Raw genomic sequence first — 20575 nt, 5'->3', positions numbered from 1 at the left:
ACGGCTGAGTTTATGACACGTGCACACGCACTTTAAAACGTGTGACTTTAAGAACAAGATTCAATTCCTTTTGTGCAGCCCAGAGAGCGAAAAAAGAGCGAGGGGGAGAATGAAAAGCGAGGGACGGGGTTTGCAGTAATGGCACTGGCGGTGCGGGATCTTTTTGGATTGTCCTTTGAAACACAGCAGGTTGAAAATGCATAGTGATTACCAGGAGGCAAAAAGGCCTCTTTTAGTTTAATTTTTTCCATTACCCCCTCGAGCAGTTGGTCTATTTTCAGCGTCTTCGTAAGAGAGGGGGAGTGTAATGGAGGAGGGGATTGCTAGCGGAATGAGAGAGAAAAAAAAATTCTCTCACCACTGCGAGAGACAAAGTTCAACATCATCAACCAGCCTCTCCATCACCCACACACACATCCCTCTGCGTTCCCATTGGCTGCCAGCGAGTTTATGACATCAAAATGGGCTTCTCACTGTTGGCATGGTTACCTGAGAGCAGTGTGAAAGTGACAGAGTAGATGCCGTTCTCCTTGGTGGCAGCCGTGCTTTCGGTGTAGGTGATGTCCACCTGGAACTTCACTGGTTTTTGGAACACTGTGGGGCCGGCTGTGGACTTGTATTCTGCCCGGAAACTCGTCTGAGACACCACACTGTGGCTGAGGCTGGGAATCTGAGAGAAAAAAAAAGCAGATTTTAAATATCTTAAAGAAATCATTCACTCCTAAATGAACATTCTGTAGTTATTTACTCATCTGGTACTGTGCTCCACGTGTGGCGATGAAAAATTACCCTTTTGTTTTCAGTTCATTTACGTTTTAATTCATATTTTGTATTTTTAGATGATTCTAGGGTACTTAATTATATTTTATGAGCACAAACATAAAAATAAAAATTTCCTGATAATTTACTCACCCCCATGTCATCCAAGATGTTCGTGTCTTTCTTTCTTCAGTTGCAAAAAAAAGTTTTTTTGAGGAAAACATTCCACTATTTTCTCCATATAGTGGACTTCAATGGTGCTCAATGGATTGAAGGTTAAAATGCAGTTTCAGTGCAGCTTCAAAGGGCTCTACATGATACCAGTCGAGGAATAAGGGTCTTATCTAGCAAAACGGTTGGTTATTTTCTAAAAAATTACATTTATATACTTTTTAACCACAAAAGCTTGTCTTGTCTAGCTCTGTGATGCACATGCGTCCACTGTGCACTCCAGTTCAAGACAGGCAGCGTATTTCGAAAAACTCCCATCTCATTTTCTCCTCCAACTTCAAAATCATCCTGCATCGCTACAGAAGTACCGACCCAGGGTTTACAAAGTGAACGCTCGAAGGTCGAAGCGCCCTTTATGAAAAAAAGGTAAAACAGCGATGTAGGACGATTTTGAAGTTGGAGGAGAAAATGAGAGGCAATTTTTAGACATACCATAACTGTCTCGAAACCAGGTGCACAGAGTATGCATGTGCATCGCAGAGCTAGACAAGATGAGCATTTGTGGGTAAAAAGTGTATAAATATCAATTATTTTAAGAAAATGACATTGTTTCACTAAATATTACCCTTATTCCTTAGCTGGGATCGTTTAGAAGCCTTTGAAGCTGCACTGAAACTGCATTTTTAACCTTCAATATGTTGAGCACCATTGAAGTCAACTATATGAAGAAAAATCCTGGAATGTTTTCCTCAAAAAACTACATTTCTTTGCGACTGAACTGGAGTAATCCTTTAAACTGTTAGAAATCTTAATTGCTTTGGAGCAGACTTACATTTGGTCACTATTTAAAGAAGTAGTTTACTGCAATGAAAAACGCACAAAAATTTTTAAGCACTAACCATCTTTTGGAGGTAAAATAGTACTGTCAGGATTTACTAAAGACACACAGTGAAGAATTAGCGCTGAAAAGGCGTGGACACAGTTAATTTTGTGCCTGACCTTTTTGAATATGCATTTATAGGAGTTTCCCTTACAGATGCAAAATTTAGCCAAATTACTGGTATTTGCAACATTATTTGACACATCATTTGCACTCTTCTTGGTAGATTGCACTGGTCATTATGGAAATGATCTGGCTGCGTCTGTGTTACTTATTGCGTGCATTGTCAGTAAATCACACAAACAGATTTTTCCTCTCCCATCGTCGCTTTTATGAAATTGTGTTCTAAGGCTAATTTGGCCTGTTTAGTAAATCAGGCCCTAAAACTGGAGGGGGAAAATTTCAGCCATCATTTTAAAGTTGTGTTTCAAATTTGAAGTTGATATCACAAAAGCCGAGCTTTCTGTACGATTTTGTTTAAGCACAGTACCAAACATTTCCACTAAGTGAACTTAGTTTCAAATTAGCTTCCAATGTCATTTTTGATTGACCTTGAGGAGTGCAAGTGTGACTTTTTCTTTCCAGGACCATAATTTTTTTAATCATATCCATGACTTTTTTCCACATATCAAGACCCAAAAACTTTACCAAGTCAAAAATTCTATTAAAAAAAAAATACTTAATATAAAAAATTGATTAAAAATGACCAAAGAGCACCAGAGGGGAATAACTCATTCCTTTAGAAAACCGGTGACTTTCTTTCTTCAAAAGGTGAATGTTCAATGTTAAATCCTGGAGATTCTTTTCAATATAATGACAATGGAAGGAGAGTTTGGGCTGTCAAGTTCTAAAATGACAATAAAGCTCCCTAAAAGTGGTGCATTTGACTTTAAGCTTTCTGAAGTCATATGCTTTGTGTGAAGAACAGGCTGGAACTTGTTATACCCTGAAAATCTTGATGGCCACCCTAGATCTTTTTTGTGCATTCATGAGTTAATTGATATCAGATTTGCCAGTGAATCTTCATTTTGAGTCAGATACCTGTATTTCAAATCAGTCAGCTGATACAGTTCACAAAACTGGTCTGAATGATTTGTTCAGCTCAGCTGAACTAATTGACGCAATGATTTGGTGGCAGAGCTTAACAGCCCACTAGAGCGGAAGATTATAAGTGAATAACTTCAATGCTGTTCTGTTGTCACACAAAGCAATCATTTGGCTTTAGAAGAATTGAAATATAGCAGACAAAATACTACTGATATCTTTATGGTGCTTTTGCATTATTTTTGCCTCACGAAAGTAAGAAAGTCAAACAGGTTTGGAACGAGATGAGGGTGAGTAAATGTTGACAGAATTCACATATTCATTGGAGACTTACAGAAAGAAAGGCGTGCACAATATCGGCTTTGATGGAGCTCAGAGGCTTGTCCCGAATCACCACAAAGATCTGCTCCTCCTTTTCGAGGTTAATAAAATTTCCAAACCACGATTTTTTGGCAAGTCTGTGGAAAGAAACAAAACAAAAAAAAAACATGAGTGAACAAGATAGCACAATACATACAAAACATCATTCATGTCACATCCTATGCATGAAGCAAGTATACATGTCTTAATAACATTGCATGCTGTCACATACAAAACATACTATAATGGAGAACAATAATACTGTGAAACATATATCTTTTCAATGTGAATATATTTAAAAATGTGTTTGTTTTTTCCAGTGATGGCAAAGTTAAATTTTTAGTCATTATCAATGGTGAAAACAGTGGTGCTTCTTAGTATTTTTTTGTAAAAGCCATGGTAATTTTTATGATTTTTAATGAAATGACAGTTCAAAAAGCAGCAGTTATTTGAAATAGAAATCTTTTGTAAGTTTTTACAGTCAGTTTTGATCAATTTAATGCTTGATGGTTATCCTTGATGGATAAAAGTAAAATCTTATCAATTCCAAAAGTTTGAAATGTACTGTATATATTTCAGCTTTACCCATAGAGAAGAACAGTTGGCAGATGAATTTCAGACCATCAAAAGATACATTTCATAAAGTTACATTTCAAAAGTGTTGTTTCACAGTAAAATCATAATGGTGGAAGCTTCCCCTGACAGTTCCTGGCTAAAGTAAATAAAACATTTCTTAGGAATATTCCAGACATTTCTACAGAGCTTGGCTGAATTTTCTCTCGCAGTGAAATACAGAACACTGAATGCTGTTGAGATGGGAGTTAGTAAGCTGTCAGTCAGTCAGTCAGTCAGTCAGTCAGTCGGTATGTCTCTTGGTAACAGCAGGAAATGAAAACATGTATGACATTACATGGGCTGTCAAGCAATTCAAAACTTCTATATGACCAAATGCTGTGCAGCACCATACAAACCTCAAAAACAATTCTTTCAACAAAATCAATCCTCTACATGGTTTCAAATGTAAACGTTGCATTTAAAATTTGAGTTAACATACAGATATTGGTAAACTAGATTAACATGACATGGGTTTGTCATAATATACGACTGAAAAGTATTGAAAAGTTGAAATGTTTTTTAAAAAATTCTTGACAAAAGTATGTGTGGAGGTTTGAACATTGGCATATGGCTCATTTCTCAACCCTGCTTGAAATCGCAGGGATTTTACCACAGTCAGTGACTATCAAGGCCATCTTTGAGCCAGCCCAACATATTGTGACACTCTCTCACCAAGAACCTAAAAAACAACAGTAAAATAAGAGGAAAACACTCCAGAAGAAACTTTCCGCCATGGTGCTGCTTTGCGTGTCTGTGAAGCTAAGTGGAACTAAAACACTGAATAATTCATGACGAACTATTCCCTGATAATGTCTTCAGCAACAAACTAGGCTAATGGGGCCAGGAACAGTGTTTGGACCACCACATTAACTTTAGCTGCAGAGTTTTTAGAGCTCCTTTCAACATCATAAAATTTGGAGAAAAAGTACAGTATGAAGAAAAAGTTGTGTCTTAATTTAGCAAGCTTTAATTGAGTGTTGGTAATTTAACTCTCAACAGCTCAGGTTAATACAAAAGGTGAGACGTTTAGCTTCACACCTAGCAGAATAATGAGTATTGAACTAACATTTATTTTAATTCAATTATAATTGAGTATCATTTTAATGTTTCCTTCGCACTCTGGGATTTATTAAAACTGCATATTTTACTTGATTGTCTTTGAAAATAGCTAATACTTACTCGGGGGAAGACTCTGGTGTTAGGCTGGACATTTCCTCTTGTGTGGGAACTGGAAAGAGACAAAGCGAACAAGCCTCAGTGGAATTTGCATCATACTCTATATCCTAAGAGATTAGACATTCACAACCTAAGGAGGGGAATGCTGATTAACCACAGCTAATTACTCCAAACCTGCAGAGATTAAGAGTAATTCAACCCCCCCTACTTCTATCAGCTCATCTGATCCTCTTCCCGGTAAAAGAGGGAAAGAGGAACAGCTGGAGGTGAGGAGAGACGCTTGTGCCGTTTTCATTATCATTACTAGATAGATCAGCAGATATAGCTGATAATAGAGTATCACTGAGTTTATTACCCAGCGATCTGTAAAATCAGCCCTTAGAGAATATCCCTAGCTAACGGGGGAATGTGAACCTAAAAACCGCAATAAAAAAGGATTAGCAAGAATTGTTCTTTCACCTCTATGCTATTTCCTTTACATGCACATAGGCTATGGCGCTTTATTTTACACCTGATCCTGCTTTAGTGCCATACATAATTAGGGTTTTATTAGGGATGCATAATATATTAGTACCATTAGACATCATTTAATTTATTATTTAATTCTTCATGCCCTTATTTAATTATGATTTTTACATTTATGGTAACACTTCATTTTAAGGTCCAACTCTCGCTATTAACTAGTTGCTTATTAGCATGCATACTAGTAGCATATTGGCTGTTTAGTAAGCACATATTATCTTATTCTCGATGACCATGTTTAAGATCCCCAACCCAACCCAATACCTAAACTTAACAACTACCTTACTATTAATAAGCAGCTAATCTTAGTGAATATGTGTTCCCCAATCTAAAGTGTTACCAGGTTAACTTTAAAGTTGTTAAATACAGTTAAAGTTAAAAGATAGTTTAGCAAAAAAAAAAAAAAGCAAATTCTGTCATCATTTACTCACCCTCATGTCGCTCAAAACCTGTATGATTTTGTTTCTTCTGTGGAACAAAAAGATGATGTTTTGAAGATGTTTTGATGTCTAAGTGTTTTTTTTTTGTTTGTTTGTTTTTTTTTTTTTCCTCAGTTGTTTTGGACTTTAATTATATGAGGGGAAAAAATCTTCTTTTATGTTCCACAGAATACAGGTTTGGAGTGACACTGAGGGCAAGAAAATGATGGATGAATTTCCCATCTTTGAGTGAAGGATCCAAAAGTGATCAAAAACACTAATAATTTGTTAAATGTGATCTTTTGCAAATATCAAACTAAATATCCATTTTTCTAAATTCTTAAATGTCCATTTTTCTAAATTCTTTTCATAATTCTAAATTTACCTGCATAATTTTAAATGATTCAAATGATTTAAAATGATGATTAAGTTTTTAGAATTTTTTAAAGTTTATTAAACAAATGTACAATTACAATTAATTAAACAAAAGAAATGTAGAATTTTAATAATGTCATTTGTAAATTAGCCCAGAATTTATATTTTAATAAGTTAATTGCTAGTTTATTTAATCAGAGAGACGATACACATTAATAACAATGCTATCTCACGACCAATTTGTACTGATTTTACAAGGTGGCTACTTCGTACGAATTCATATGATCTCACTTGTACGATTTTGTATGATTTGTGTAAGGGGTAGGTTTAGGGGCAGTCCTTTTTACGAATTCCGACGAATTAGCCACCTCGTAAAACATGTATGAATTGCAGTGAGGCCGGCTGGTTAATAAACATCACTGTCAATGTTAATACGCCAGATTTAGTCAAAATGGCAAATTTTCCAACCTGATCTCATGACAAAAACGTACCTGCAGGATCTTTTTCACAAGACACGAAATACGTACTGCCATGTATGTTTCGTGACAAATTTAATGTGAAATGTCCACTGAGTGGCACTAAAAGAGTTATTTTTTTTTTCGCTTTTTTCTCCGTAACAGATGAACGTACATATGGTACAATTTATGTGACATTAGTTTTGTACGTGTCACCACAGTTCTGACTTAAAATGTCCATTGAGTGAAGCTATAACTCCAATGCTCTGTGATGTTTTAAAATAACGTACCATCTGCATTACATCTAAAACTACCCAATAGTATGAACAAAAACTAATGTGACGTAGAAACGTGAATTTTTGCCTGTTTTTTGATCTCTTATCTTTCAGCTCTTTTATCGTAAGTCATGTTTTTCACAGGATTTGTACCCAAGGATTCCACATCCTACGTCCAATTCCATGCCGGCTGAGCTACTGAGCAAGTTGTTGCTTACGGAAAGCAAAACATACGGAACCGTAATCATAACTGTGTCTGAAAACGATTATAAGTGTTTGCCATTTTACTACCCGTAGTGTTGATTTCTCTTGGAAACTGCAGTGATATGTACTTATTGTTAAATATTTCACATCTTGCGAAAAAGTTCCTACAGGTACGCTTTCGTCATGAGGCCAGGTAGCAATTTTTTTACCTGCAGTACCCGGATAGGTTGATGTTAAAGGTCATAAAACTGCTTTGAGACATCTCTAGCACTGCTGGTACCTTGTAGTTTCCTGCGGTGGAAGCGTGGTGAGCCAAGGAAGCTGTTCTTAATGGAGTTGAGGCGTGTTCTCCACGGCATGCCTCCAATGGAGGGGCTGGGTGGTGGCGTGGGGCTAGGGGTCCCCGCTGGGCTCTCCTTAGGCGTGTGCACCGGCGTTCCTTTCGGAGTTGGTAACGGGCTGCCCCTGGGGGAGGGGTGGGGCGTAACCTGTATGGTGGGGATAGATTTGCCGTTGTGGTCAGTCCCGGCCAGCGGGTGAAGGTGGTGAAGCCGGATGGGCGAAAGGGGGGAAAGGGGAACAGAGAGCTTGGGCGGCACCGTGAGCGGTGGCCGGCGCACTTTCGGGCTGCCGGGCATCGGCGGGGGCAGGGGTTGGCAGGGCGTGGACGGTTCCGACTTGGCCGCAGATGGCACGGCCGTCGTGTTAGGAAGCGGGTTGGACCTGGTGGCCTGCAGGGGCTTGTCTGCAACTTTGGGCTTGGCTGGAAGGGTCTGAGTTTTGTTGTTGGGTTGATGGGCAACTGTCTTTGGTTGAAAGGTTTTGGGGGAGTGGGGGCCTGTGCCGTTCAGCCGGGACACAGGCGCGTGGGTGGGGCTGTGGTTGGGCGACTGCGTGAGTTCTGCGGATTGTGGAGGAACGGCGAACCGCCGCATGGGCTGGAGGAGCGCATGCACAGAGCCAGCAGCATAAAAAGAGCCAACACAGCCCATACACACAACACACGGCCCCGTAGTTAACAGGCATTACGGCGCAGACGCACACACACACCGACACCAAATATGAAAAGATGGTGAACGAGCCACCGGTGATGAGAGGTGAGGGAGGAAATGCAGAAAGAAAGAAAGAAAAAACATGCCATTAGCACAACCAGCCAAGAGGCAACAAGACAGTGGAAATCAAACGTTCCCAAACCAGTGCTCCCAAAACAAGTGAAAATCAGCAACAGAAATCAGCAACAAAAAAAGCTCCGGGTTGTTGTTGGGATGAAATTAAAAGAGGTGTTGTCAGCACTGACTAAGCAAGCAGGAAATTTGTGCAAGGCTTTAAAGGACGCTATTGTCAGAATACCTCATACCATTTGAAATAATCATCATAAATTAGGTGGAAATGACATATTAGAATTGATACAAGTCAGAAATATATACTTCCTCAATTAATGAGTTTTTCAAGACAATAGCGCCACATTATCCAAATGGCTAGTGAAATTAAGTGCAGTTGACCATTAAACAGAGCATAGAGTACAATGCTGCTGTTGGAGTTATGATATGAAGATGCTGTTGGACAGATGACGCTAATAATAATAATTGGGTCAGAAACAGGGGACTGATTTACTAAAAGTGAAAAGTGTGATTACAATCAGTGAAGTGAAAGCTCATCAAGCATATTGTAAAACATCAAAGAAATACAATGGAGTGTTAACTGCAGCAGCCGCAACCGTAGCACGGCATAAAGAAGAGCATGAATGCAATAAAATGGATTTTTAAAGCTCTTTCATACCGCAGGGAAGATTCTTCCATGACAAACCTTTAAGTCTGTGTCTGAGCAGTAAAACTAATCTCAGATGAGCTGTATCAAGGAGTTCTTCACAGACTAATTCAAATTACTTCCACCAAGCCTGTTCTCTACGTGAGCCATTTTCATCAGTGAAAGGGTGGCACTGCAGACATTCTCCAAACATAGAACATTTCAAACTGGAGAATATTTGATCAGCCCGGATTCAGAATTGACTTTGGGATGAATCCTGCTGGGAATTCCTTGATGTGACTCAAGGACTGCATATTGGGAGGTCTTAGTAGTGGATTTGTAATCGGTTAGCCTCTTTAAACAAATCAACTGTAAAAGCTGGCTACATCCAGAGGCTTCACCGGTAGTAAGGAACCAGAGATTTTCAAGGGATTTCAACAAGCCATTAGTGACTTGGGCTTCAAATATTTCAAGGCAACAAGCCTGTGAATTGAGCATAGATTAGCAGTAATTATGCTAAGCACGGTAGACTGATTGGGCTAGAAGTAGCGGATCGGTGGGGTAGACGGCGATGTTGCTGCAGTACTTCATCTTATAGGTGATATACAGTTGGCTGTCTATTAACAAACCCAACAGTTGACATAATTATCATTAACGCTCTATCATCATTAACAGTTCTGAAAAATAATCTTTCGTATTGCATTATGCCAGTGGTCTTCAATGACTCCCGACAGACAGACAGAACAAGGTCACCTTTTGACATTTTTTATCAAATTTAATGTTGCACTTTAAACCTGTCCTATAATAACATGCATATGGAACCATATTAATGTATTCAAATGCTTTTATAAACATATATTACCATTCAAATGTTTGGGGTTGGTAAGATTTCTTGATATTTCTGAAAGTCTCTCATGCTCAAAGTTGCATTTATTTGATCAAAATACAGTAAATATTGTGATAATATTGCAAAATATTTTAGCTTAACTGTTCCCTCCTGTTGGAATGACCTGCTTAACTCAATCCAAGTCCTTAGCCATCTTCAAGAAATGGCTAAAAACACATCTCTTCCATCTACAATTGACCCTCTAACATCTGGACTCTATCATATTTCTGTTTTTCTTTTTAATCATTAAAAAACTTCACCCTTTAACACTTGCAATCTCTATTCTATTTCTATTCTACTAGTGCACTAGTGTTCTTTATTCTTTTGTATTCTTTCGACTTTTCTTTTATTTATTAAAAAATTACCCTCTAACACTAGCATTCTATATTCTACTCCGTTCTTACATTCTTACATATTATTGCTCTTTTGTTGGATTTGATTGCTTCTATTGTCCTCATTTCTAAACTGCTTTGGCTAAAAGCATCTGCTAAATGACTAAATGTAAATGTAAATTAAATATTATTAAAATTAAAAATTTTCCAGTCTTCAGTGTCGACATGGTCCTCCAGATATCATTATAATATGCTGATTTGCTGTTCAAGACACATTTCTTTTTTTTTTTTTTCAGGATTCTTTGATGAATAGAACATTTAAAAGAACTGTTTTGAAATAGAAAGCCTTTGTAACAACGTAAAATCTTTACTGTCACTTTTGATCAATTGAATGCATTCTTGTGGAATAAAAATATGACCTTCTTTCTTTCAAAAAACAACGTAACAACGTAAAATCTTTACTGTCGCTTTTGATCAATTCAATGCATTCTTGTGGAATAAAAATATTATTTGTTTCTTTCAAAAAAAAAAATAGCATAACGTAACAATGTAACATCTTTACTGTTGCTTTTGATCAATTCAATGCATTTTCTTGTGGAAAAATAAAAATAAAAAAAGTACCGACCCCAAACTACTGAATGATTCTGAACTTTTGAACAAGTACTGTATGCATTTATATACTTTTACAATGCCCAGCAGTGCTACCTGTTGAAGACCCCTGCATTATGCAATCTATGCATATATTCATGCTGAATGTAGATCAAGATATAGATCAAACAGATTCTCATAAATGCATATTCTATAGATAGATGTCACACCAGCTGGCTATAGGTTTCAACACAACCAGACTCTCCGAGCGAAACAAATGTTTTAGTATGGATAGTGGGCTTACCCGAGGACTGCTGAGGGGACTAGTGGACAGACCAGAAGAGGCTCCGCTGATGGACCGGGACCTAAAGTTACACAACATACATAGTAAAGACATTTCTGCCTCACATACAGCACATCCTCGTAACTCTATAAGAGGTTCAGCATGTTGTGTGGGTGACACATGATTAATAATCGAGTTCATTCTTGGACAGACACAGCAGTGTAACACCAGACCTCTATATTTCACCATAAATCTTACATTTTTGGTAATTATATGTCAACTTTCTATGTAGCCCTATAGGCTTTTTTGTTGATTATGCTATTTTTACATGTTGAGTTGCTATTAAATTTGAACAATTTATCATTTCTCACCCTAAGAATGTAAAAGGTCATCACAACCTTTTATGAGGTTCTGTATGAGACTCTGAGTTCTTCCAAACTCCATTGTGTATTAGATGGCGAGCTTCAGTAATTCTCCAATAAATGATTGGGATTTAATTGACCGTGGACAAAATGGGTTTTGTCATCAAGGCAAATTGAAACAGTAAATCATCCCTAACGGTGTCAACATTCAGACTCACACGATTTGACTCCAGGAAGGATTTGATCCATAAACTGATCAATTGCATTTGCAAAGGCTACATAGATGAGAATTATGCGACGGTCTCAAATTGTCTTTGATCTTTCAAGCGTTAAAATCATGACAGCAAATACGCCGTGGCCTGATTCAGCGCAATGCTGATGTGCATTATATGCCTCTTGCATTCAGCTAATTAGCTTAGCCAAAAAACAGCATCAGGAAGAGAGCTCTTTATATGTGTAATAAATGACTATGAGAATAAAGTAATTCATGGGAGGAAAGGACAAGCACTAGAGGACAGTAACTATATGAGGTAATATTTCTACTGTTTAAGCATTGTGAAGATTTTATATGTAGTGCATCATTAATATGAAGCTATAACTACATTAAGATAACTACGGCTTGTAAAAATGCTGTTTAATATGTATAAAAGATGCAGGGGAGCTTTTCAGTTCAATGAAGTCATTACATTTTGAATTGTAAACATGCGTAAACATGTATTTGAGCTATCTAGTTTGTCAGTAAAACATTCATTTAGCAGTATCTAATTCAGTGCACCTCTATTCAATGCATTAAATAAATAAATAAATAAATAAAAGCATATATGAAGAAATATTCAAGGCCCATTTCATTATCTGGCAGACTAAACAGTCTCAGTGAATGCAGACGTAGGACAGGACTGTGAAACTCAAGGTCGAAGGAAAATGCCTGAACAGATGAACACAAACAATCGGAAAACCTCTGTCTCTCACCTACTGTAAGTGCACACATCACTCTAAGAAAAACAAACATCCAGGGTGAAGGCAAGAGAAGCATGAAGGCAAAATGAGAGCAAGGGGAAGAAATTAACAATTTGGGATCTACCAAGGGACAAAAATGCCAGACATCAAACGAAACATGAAAGGCAAAATAAGGGAGATAAGATGCTTTTGATGTGTGTGGAGGGAGCCAGAGGGCCGATGCTTTTTACCAAAACCGAGAGGCCAAACCGGGAGGAAAAAAAACTCTTATTTACACGTGCGACCTCCACTTTTTTTTCAACTTCCCTCTCAAGCAAACTAAGCTTTTAAGATCTTAAATGTCAGTGGTTGAAATAACAGGCCAGTGCTCTCTGTGGCATGTTTTGAGTGTTAAAAACCCCACTGCATCTTCAGAACAGAAAAGAAAGCATGGCGGTGGTTTATACCTCTCCTCCTTGCTTTGCAGTATGGGGTTGGCATCTGAGATATCCAAGCTTTTACTGAAAACAGATTTACTACAGTAAGAGAGAGTAAAGTTAGAGTAAATTTACAAAAGTAATCATGGAGCTGAGCCAAAGCATCTACTGTACACAGGGAAAGGACACGGGGTTGATGAAATGGATCACAATGGACATGGAAAAAAAGAATTTGTAATAAAACGTGTCAAAGATACAGAACAATGAAAGGCACAATAGCAATCCCATTGTTCCCCTTAAAACCAATTTGAGAAGTCATAATTCACCATATGGCACATTTAGCGTGCTGCTCGACTAGCTAAGAAACAGATTTTTTTTTTTTTTTTAGAGAATAGTAAAACACTCAGCTTTTGAAATCATTCCGAATTTCCTTTTCCAAAGAATTAAGCTGAGCTCATTGATCTTATTTCTTTTACTCTTCATGTGCAATGTAAAACACATTTCAAAGCTAGTATGCAGCTTCTGATAACTGTGAGCTTCATTTTGCCAATCCAAAGTTTATTTTTTTAAACAGGCAATCAGTTTTCCCTTTCAAGGCTCCACAAAATGTGACATCCTTTCAGCGTTTTTACTGTGGCACTCCGAGTGTAGAGTTTCGTAAATAATAAAGGAGCGAGAGATGCGCTGCTGTACCTCTGCCCGTGTTGTGCCATGTCGATGGCACGTCTCACAGGAACAGGAGATCCGCCCTCTGTCACGCTCAGCACCTCCATAGACTTGCGCTCTGGCCTCCTCTTGTTGTGCCTCGTCAAGAGTGGAGAGTCCACTCGCTTCCTAGGAGGATCTGAAGAGACCAGCATATGATAAATTCAATGATCCCTAACACATGAAAACAGCCCATTAATCCTGTGGAGTTCATAATGGGAAAAACTGAACAGTGAACATTTTTCATAATGTGTCTCAGCCCTTCAAACCATTTAAATCACAGTAAGATTTTTGTTTAGAAGAAATTAATACTTTTATTTATCAGGGATGCATTAAAGGCCACCTATTATGCAAAATTCACTTTTTTACGTGTTGTTTGAACATAAATGTGTGTTGGCAGTGTATGTACACAACCACCCTATAATGATAAAAATCAACCCGCTCCTTTTTTTTTTTTTTAAATCTCCATAAATCATAACCAGTGTCTCAGAACAAGCTGTTTGCAGAATCTGTAAAATGTGATGTCACATTTTACAAACTCCGCCCACAACTGTTGACAGACACTGCTGTATTAGCAGAGACCCGGCCCTGATTGAGCCACACACAATCTGCTATGCTACAGCATTTAAGTAAGAAATGTCTTCTTATTAAAGCTATAGATGTTATTCAGTCCAGAGCATGAGTCATTTTCTGTTTTTATTTTATTGTTTGGGTCATAACAGCATAGACAGCAGTATAGGTACTGTATTTTTTGCTGCTGTCCCTAAATACACAGATCTAATATAAACATGTGGTTTCTTTCCCAGCTGTTTACCTTCACAGACATAACTGACTGTGTTTTTGAAACTTATGTGTGCTTTTAACATACACTTATGTGTATTTGACCGTTTAAGTGCAATAAGACATGAAAGAGAACTTAGTTTAGTATTCACATGAAATGTGACTTCAGATGTGTGTGCTCAGAAAACCATATATCAGAAGTTTAAACTGATATGGTTTTAAAACACATGATTTCAGCACGATAGCATAGCCATATTCTGGAAAAAAGGCGCAGGGAGCAGCAGCTCATTTACATTTAAAGAGACATGCACGAACAAAATGTCTTTCTGCTTCCACTCAAAATAGGCATTTTCAGTTATATACACTGCCCTCTAAAAGTTTGGAAACACCCTAGAAAAGTGGGGTTTTGGACAATATTGGCATGAATCCTTTTTAATTTGTGATAATTTTGCACTGATAAGGGACAACACAAACTACGAAAATATATTTTATTACATAAGTTATACATAGAAAAAACTTTCATTTTTAATTCATCAAAATATCCACCATTAGCAGCTATTACAGCTCTGCATAATCTGGGCCTGAATTCACTGTATTCTAAACTTAATTGGCAATCAGTTGTTGAAGCTATTATACCCAAAAATCTTTTAAAAACCTGGGCCAAGTTTAAACCAGTAACCAGGCATCACAGCTGGCAAAGGGGCATGTCTGACTTTGACATGTATATATTGCCATTATTCTGTAATCAAAATGAAAATTATTATTGCTGGTCTTCAATGATAATGTCAAGTTACTTTAATGTATTTGCACCAAAAAATGATAAGGATTTATGCTGATATTGTCCAAAACCACACTTTGACAGGGGTGTTTCCAAACCTTTGGAGGGCAGTGTAATGATCTGTGGGGTATTTTGAGCTGAAACTTCACAAAAACATGCTGGAGACACCTGAGACTTACATTACATCTTGTAAAAATGGGCATAATAGGTGGTCTTTAAATGAATAAAAAGTGACAGTAAAGACATTTATAATGTTACAAAAGATTTTTTAAATAAATGCTAGGAAAAAAAGAAAAGCACAAGTATTTTCATCACTGATAATGATTAGAATTGTTTCTTGAGCATGAAATTAAAACAATTTCTGAAGACCAAAGAGCAATAATGTCTAAAAATGTATCTGTCATCACAGGAATAAGTGACATTTTAAAATATATTTAAAGAGGATAAAATGTATTTAAAAATGTCATGTTTTCAGTAGCAGTGAAAATTAAAAGAACATCAAACTAAAAATTTACCCCACTTTAATAATAAATATCTCCAGTCTTTACTGCATATGATTCATCTGTAAACACACTGTTCTATAAGAAAGCTACGTCTTTGTGTTCTTTCAACAAAATGTTTTCCGGCTTTCAAACAACCTTTAGATTCTACTAGTTCTCCAAGGCTGTGTTGGAGAGGAAATTATGTCACATCACAGAGCTGTTGTGAATGCCATTTCATGTTACCTTAAAGAACAAAATACATATGAACAGATTAAATGCATAACAGACAAACTAACTGAATCATTCTTACCGATCTCATTTCTGGGTGGTAGATTCTGATCCTCATGGCTGGGATATCTCTCCTTACGATCCAGCAGGAGAAAGTAGATCATCTTTTCCTGGTTATCACTGGAGGTCGAGAAGGCACGGAGAAACAAAAAAGCGTGTGTGGTCAAGACAGGTGTCTGACATACAGTACACTCACCAGAATAATCCTCAGCTCAGGCTAATTAACTTCATTAGTTAAAGAGCAAAGAGTAGCGTGCACCTCATTCCCAAAGAGCTAAAAGACATCCTGCAGAGATCACAGGACATCTCTTATTTCATTAATGATGCACGAAGACATAAAATATCCGACAAGAGTCTGGGCGAGTTCAAAAAGTCTTGAAATTCTCCCAGCGAGAGGCCTTGTGTTGAATTTTTCTGCCCCCGGACCACACAGCGGGAGGTAAATATGACCAGTCTTTGCTGCAGGCGCCATCTGAATTGTTTAAATGCTGGGTGATAGAAGAGACAGAGGCCGCAATGTTTTAGGAGGGAACACCCAGGCCATCTATCAGTGGGGCTAACGAAGTGATCGCGCACAGCGAAGCGTGTGGGCGGTAATTGTGCAAGCACGAGAGATGACAGATGAGCGGGAGTGAATGGGCTTCTCTAATAGCCCGCAGCCAAGATGCTGTACTGCGTGTTTACTAACCCTAAGAAACAAGGGTGTAAAAAAATAATTTCCTCACATATGGTCTCCCAAAGCAAAAGCAGTCAGTCTTGTCTAATCATGGGCAATAAAAACTCGGAGATAACCATACAGAGGTGAGAGTCTCTTTCTTAGCTACTCACTCGTCTGACAGCAGATCTTTCATCAGTTTGTTCTTGTCTCGGAAGCAGCCCAGCGAGTGCATGCTTTCCAGCACATCTGGGTCGATGTCCTCAGTGGAGGGTAGCGTGCGGATCGCCACTTTCCGTGGCACCGGTTGTTCTGGTTCTGGCTCGTTCTTCCCTCCTCTGAAGAGAAGATCAGAACAAGAGCATGTGAAATAATCTAGTGTTCTTGTTTATTTTTCATTAATTGAGCACACATGGTAATTGCCTCCGGCGTGTTCTAGGATCCTTGCTCGCAAACAGGCCCACATGCAATCTGCGCCCACAGAAAAGCTCTGGAGATTTGAAACGCCCATCTTTCTACAAACGAACCACCTCCCTGTGTGTTTGTTTATTAAATATTTTGGTAAATTTGATTAACGTTTTCATCTAACAATATGAGTGTAGTAGCGTATTAATTAAAATGATAACGTTATTTTAAGGACCAATTCTAACTATTAACTAGTTGCTTATTAGTAATTAAAAAGCACATATTATTGCTTTATTTTGTATTATCATACTTTAGATCCCGTAAACCTACCCCATACCTAGACTTAACAAACTAAGAGACAGTTTTACTAACAGCCTGCGCCAGTACAACCCGCCATTTGGCGTTTACAAACTTTTACAAAAGACGCGCAGAATTAGAATTAGCACTGAAAAGGCATGACCTTATTGGATATGCATTTGTACGAGTTTCACTTTCAGACACAAAATTTATGGAAGGAGAGTATTAAAATGAATCACGCAACACTGACATTTGTGCCATTACTTAATGCCCAAAAAAAGCATGTCTTAAACTATTATGCGCTTGAAATAGCTGCAATTATTGTTGCTAGGAGGAGGCACTGCAGAAAACAGAGAGTGCGTGGTAGAAGGAAGAGAATTTTTTCCACATTTATTAATTTATTTGGAATGCCAGAAGAACACATTATCCGAACATATCGTTTGCCAAACCATGTTATTTTTAATTTGCTTCAGGATATAAGAGACGACTTGGAACCCTCAACTAGGAAAAGTTCTAGCAAACCTTCATTTTTTGGCCTTCGGTGTTTTTCAGCGTATTGTGGCTTCTTTATTTCTTTATTCTTTATTTGTTGCGTCTGTGCTCTTTAATTTGCGCATTGTCAGTAAATCACTCGCAGAAATTTCCCCTCTCATCGGCGCTGTTTTGGAATTATGCTCTCGCGCTAATTTGTCCTGTTTAGTCAAATTGCCCCCAAATTACTAACTATCAATAAGCAGCATATTAGGAGTTTACTGAAGGAAAACTCTTAATAGTGAATGTGTGTTCCCTAATCTAAAGTGTTAACATTAAAACATTATTATATTGAAATCCATTCCAAATATTTTAGCAGATTTTCCTGACTCAAAAACAAACTCAGACAAAATAAAAAGTTGTAGTTTTTGATATATGGCATATTATAAAACTTGAAACCTGTACAACCCACCTGCATTAAACATGAAAGTGCCCCTAGACAGCAATAACACAAGACTAGGCTGAGAAATTAAATTATTTAGTTGCACCAGTTGTTAGACTAGAAAACACTGAAAATGTTCAAATTAAAACTACCATAGAAATGGCAAATAAGAAAGAAAGAATGAAAGAAAGAAAGACAAAGAAAGAAAGAAAAAAAGTATAATAACCCTGGGGCCCAGTCACAAATCATAACTAATACAAAATGCTAGATACCGGAGAAATGCATGCTGAAAAATGTATCAGTTCAAGATAAAAACAAGGCATTGCTTATGGGGGCACAAACATTGAGTGAAGCCAGCCTGCTAGAGCTTAAGGCTCTTCTACAAACACACACACAAAGCTGTCATGTCATTATTTAGAAAAGTGTCTTTTTGGTTCTGTATGTTCTCAGTTATTGCAGTGAGGACACGCATAGACCTACAGGACACATATACAAGCATAAACAAACAGACAGATACTGAGCAAAAACAGTGAAATGACGGCAAACAAAAAGTGAAGTTTATACTCACATGTACCATGTGTGCTTCTGTATCTGTTCTAACTGTAAAGAGAGGAAAACACATGAGCCAAACCATTAACGGTGGCAAACAAAGACAGCAGAGCATGACAATAAAAGCTACGAATCCATCGCTAAACGTCAGACGGTTTCCTGCTGGCCATTTCTAATCTCTCTCTGGTGTCGCATCCTCTGATCTCCCCGGGTTTAAAGTTCGGAAGCTACAAAGACATGTACATTTCAGCAGCCAGCTAATTAAAGCTGTGGCCTGCAGAACCAGAACAACAGCTTTAACAGCAGCAGCTCATCAGAGCAAATGGCTTTTGTGCCTATTCATGTACTGTAACACTACCAGGAACATCTTTAAGATGAACTGAAATCATTCTCTATAGTTGTTAGCAACAGATGTGTGTCTGGTGTGTCTTTTCAGGAGCTATAAACATTCAGCACTTGACCTGATGAAGAAACTGTGAGGAATGGCACACTGAACTGGAATGTTCAAACAAAACTTGCTTGCGGGTGAGAGAAAAATTATTTAACTTTATGGCTCTAAAAAAGACTGAAGGAAAAAGTCACAGTATAGTTATAGCACTTTCGCATGCAGGATTTCAGTGCAAAAACCATTGTCATATTCACTAGCCACCTGTAATCTAGTTTTCAGTGCTCCTTTTATATGTAAATTAGACTTATTGTAGATATTTTTTACAAAAGTTACCATAATTAATGTCACGTGGATGGCAGGAAATGCAGTTTCATTTAAAATAGTGGTTCTGAATCATGGGACCAGGGACCACTAGGGCAAAATTTCAATGAGGTCTTAAAGGGATAGTTCACCCAAAAAAATGTAAATTCTGTCATTAATTGCTCACCGTCATGTTGGGACACAAATTAAGAGTTTTGATGAAATCCAAGATTTCATTTAAAGGAGAACTTCACTTCCAGAACAACGGTTTTCAAATAATTTACTCTTATGTACTCTTACCCTTGTCATCCAAGATGGTCTTTCTGTCTTCAGTATGGTTTTTGAGGAAAACATTTCAGGACTTTTCTCCATATAATGGACTTCATTGGTTCCCCTGATTTTGAACTTCCAAAATGCAGTTTAAATGCAGCTTCAAAGGGCTCTAAATGATCCCAGCCGAGGAAGAAGGGTCTTATCTAGCGAAACGATTGGTAATTTAAAAAATAAAAAATTGTATACTTTTTAAGCACAAAAGCTGGTGTAGCACAGGTTCTGGGATGCGCGTCCACAACGCTACGAATCACGTCTAAGTTCATCGTCTGTGAACTCCGGCTCAAAAAGGTAGAGTGGTGAAAAACTCCATCTTATTTTCTCCTACAACTTCAGAATCGTCCAACACGTTGTACCTTTTTGTTTGTAAACAGCGTTTGACTTACTTGCACCTTCTTAGTCTTTGCGCGTTCGCTTTGTAAACACTAAGTCTGTAGTTCCGGTCAAACACTAAGTCTGTAGTCTGGTCAAAACATGACCATCGTGGATGACAAGGGGGTGAGTAAAATATTTGTAAATTGTTGTTCTGGAAGTGAACTTCTCCTTTAATAAAATTAAAGGAGTAAAAGGTTTAACCAAGAAAGAAATGCAAAATGCTGGACGTGGTAGTTGCGTTGCTGTCTATACAGGGTCAGAAAGCTCTCGGATTTCATCAAAAATATCCTAATTTGTGTTCTGAAGATGAACAACACTCTTGCGGGTTTGGAACGACATGGGAGTGAGAAAGCAATGACAGAACTTTCATTTTTGGGTGAACTGTCCCTTTAAGATGACTTAAATGGCTTTAAAATAAGACAGACAAGCATGAAAAGAACTGTTTTTGTCCTTGAAGATGTGATTTGACTTGAAGTGTGATTTCTAGACCTAGTCATGTCAATTA

The 20575-nt window shown here is 37.8% G+C and overlaps 1 protein-coding gene across 6 annotated transcripts in view; it reads right to left on the bottom strand.

Annotated features, from left to right (window-relative positions):
• The window catches only part of brsk2b (BR serine/threonine kinase 2b), a 167414-nt gene that overhangs the window by 9823 nt on the left and 137016 nt on the right, over window positions 1–20575 (bottom strand). For 2 of the 6 annotated variants that reach the window (XM_051115264.1, XM_051115262.1), the window contains exons 9-18: window positions 18697–18728; window positions 16687–16851; window positions 15881–15978; window positions 13519–13669; window positions 12856–12924; window positions 11112–11172; window positions 7536–8193; window positions 5009–5057; window positions 3189–3312; window positions 490–670 (exon numbers count right to left, since the gene is read on the bottom strand). In XM_051115264.1, the coding sequence (XP_050971221.1) occupies window positions 490–670; window positions 3189–3312; window positions 5009–5057; window positions 7536–8193; window positions 11112–11172; window positions 12856–12924; window positions 13519–13669; window positions 15881–15978; window positions 16687–16851; window positions 18697–18728 (1588 nt within the window). The remainder of the gene's footprint in view (window positions 1–489; window positions 671–3188; window positions 3313–5008; window positions 5058–7535; window positions 8194–11111; window positions 11173–12855; window positions 12925–13518; window positions 13670–15880; window positions 15979–16686; window positions 16852–18696; window positions 18729–20575) is intronic. The other 4 variants (XM_051115265.1, XM_051115266.1, XM_051115263.1 and 1 more) reach the window with 4 other exon arrangements.

Source organism: Labeo rohita, chromosome 7, assembly GCF_022985175.1.
Source record: "Labeo rohita strain BAU-BD-2019 chromosome 7, IGBB_LRoh.1.0, whole genome shotgun sequence".
Taxonomy (NCBI): Eukaryota; Metazoa; Chordata; class Actinopteri; order Cypriniformes; family Cyprinidae; genus Labeo; species Labeo rohita.
This window is presented reverse-complemented; position numbering and strand designations above follow the sequence as displayed.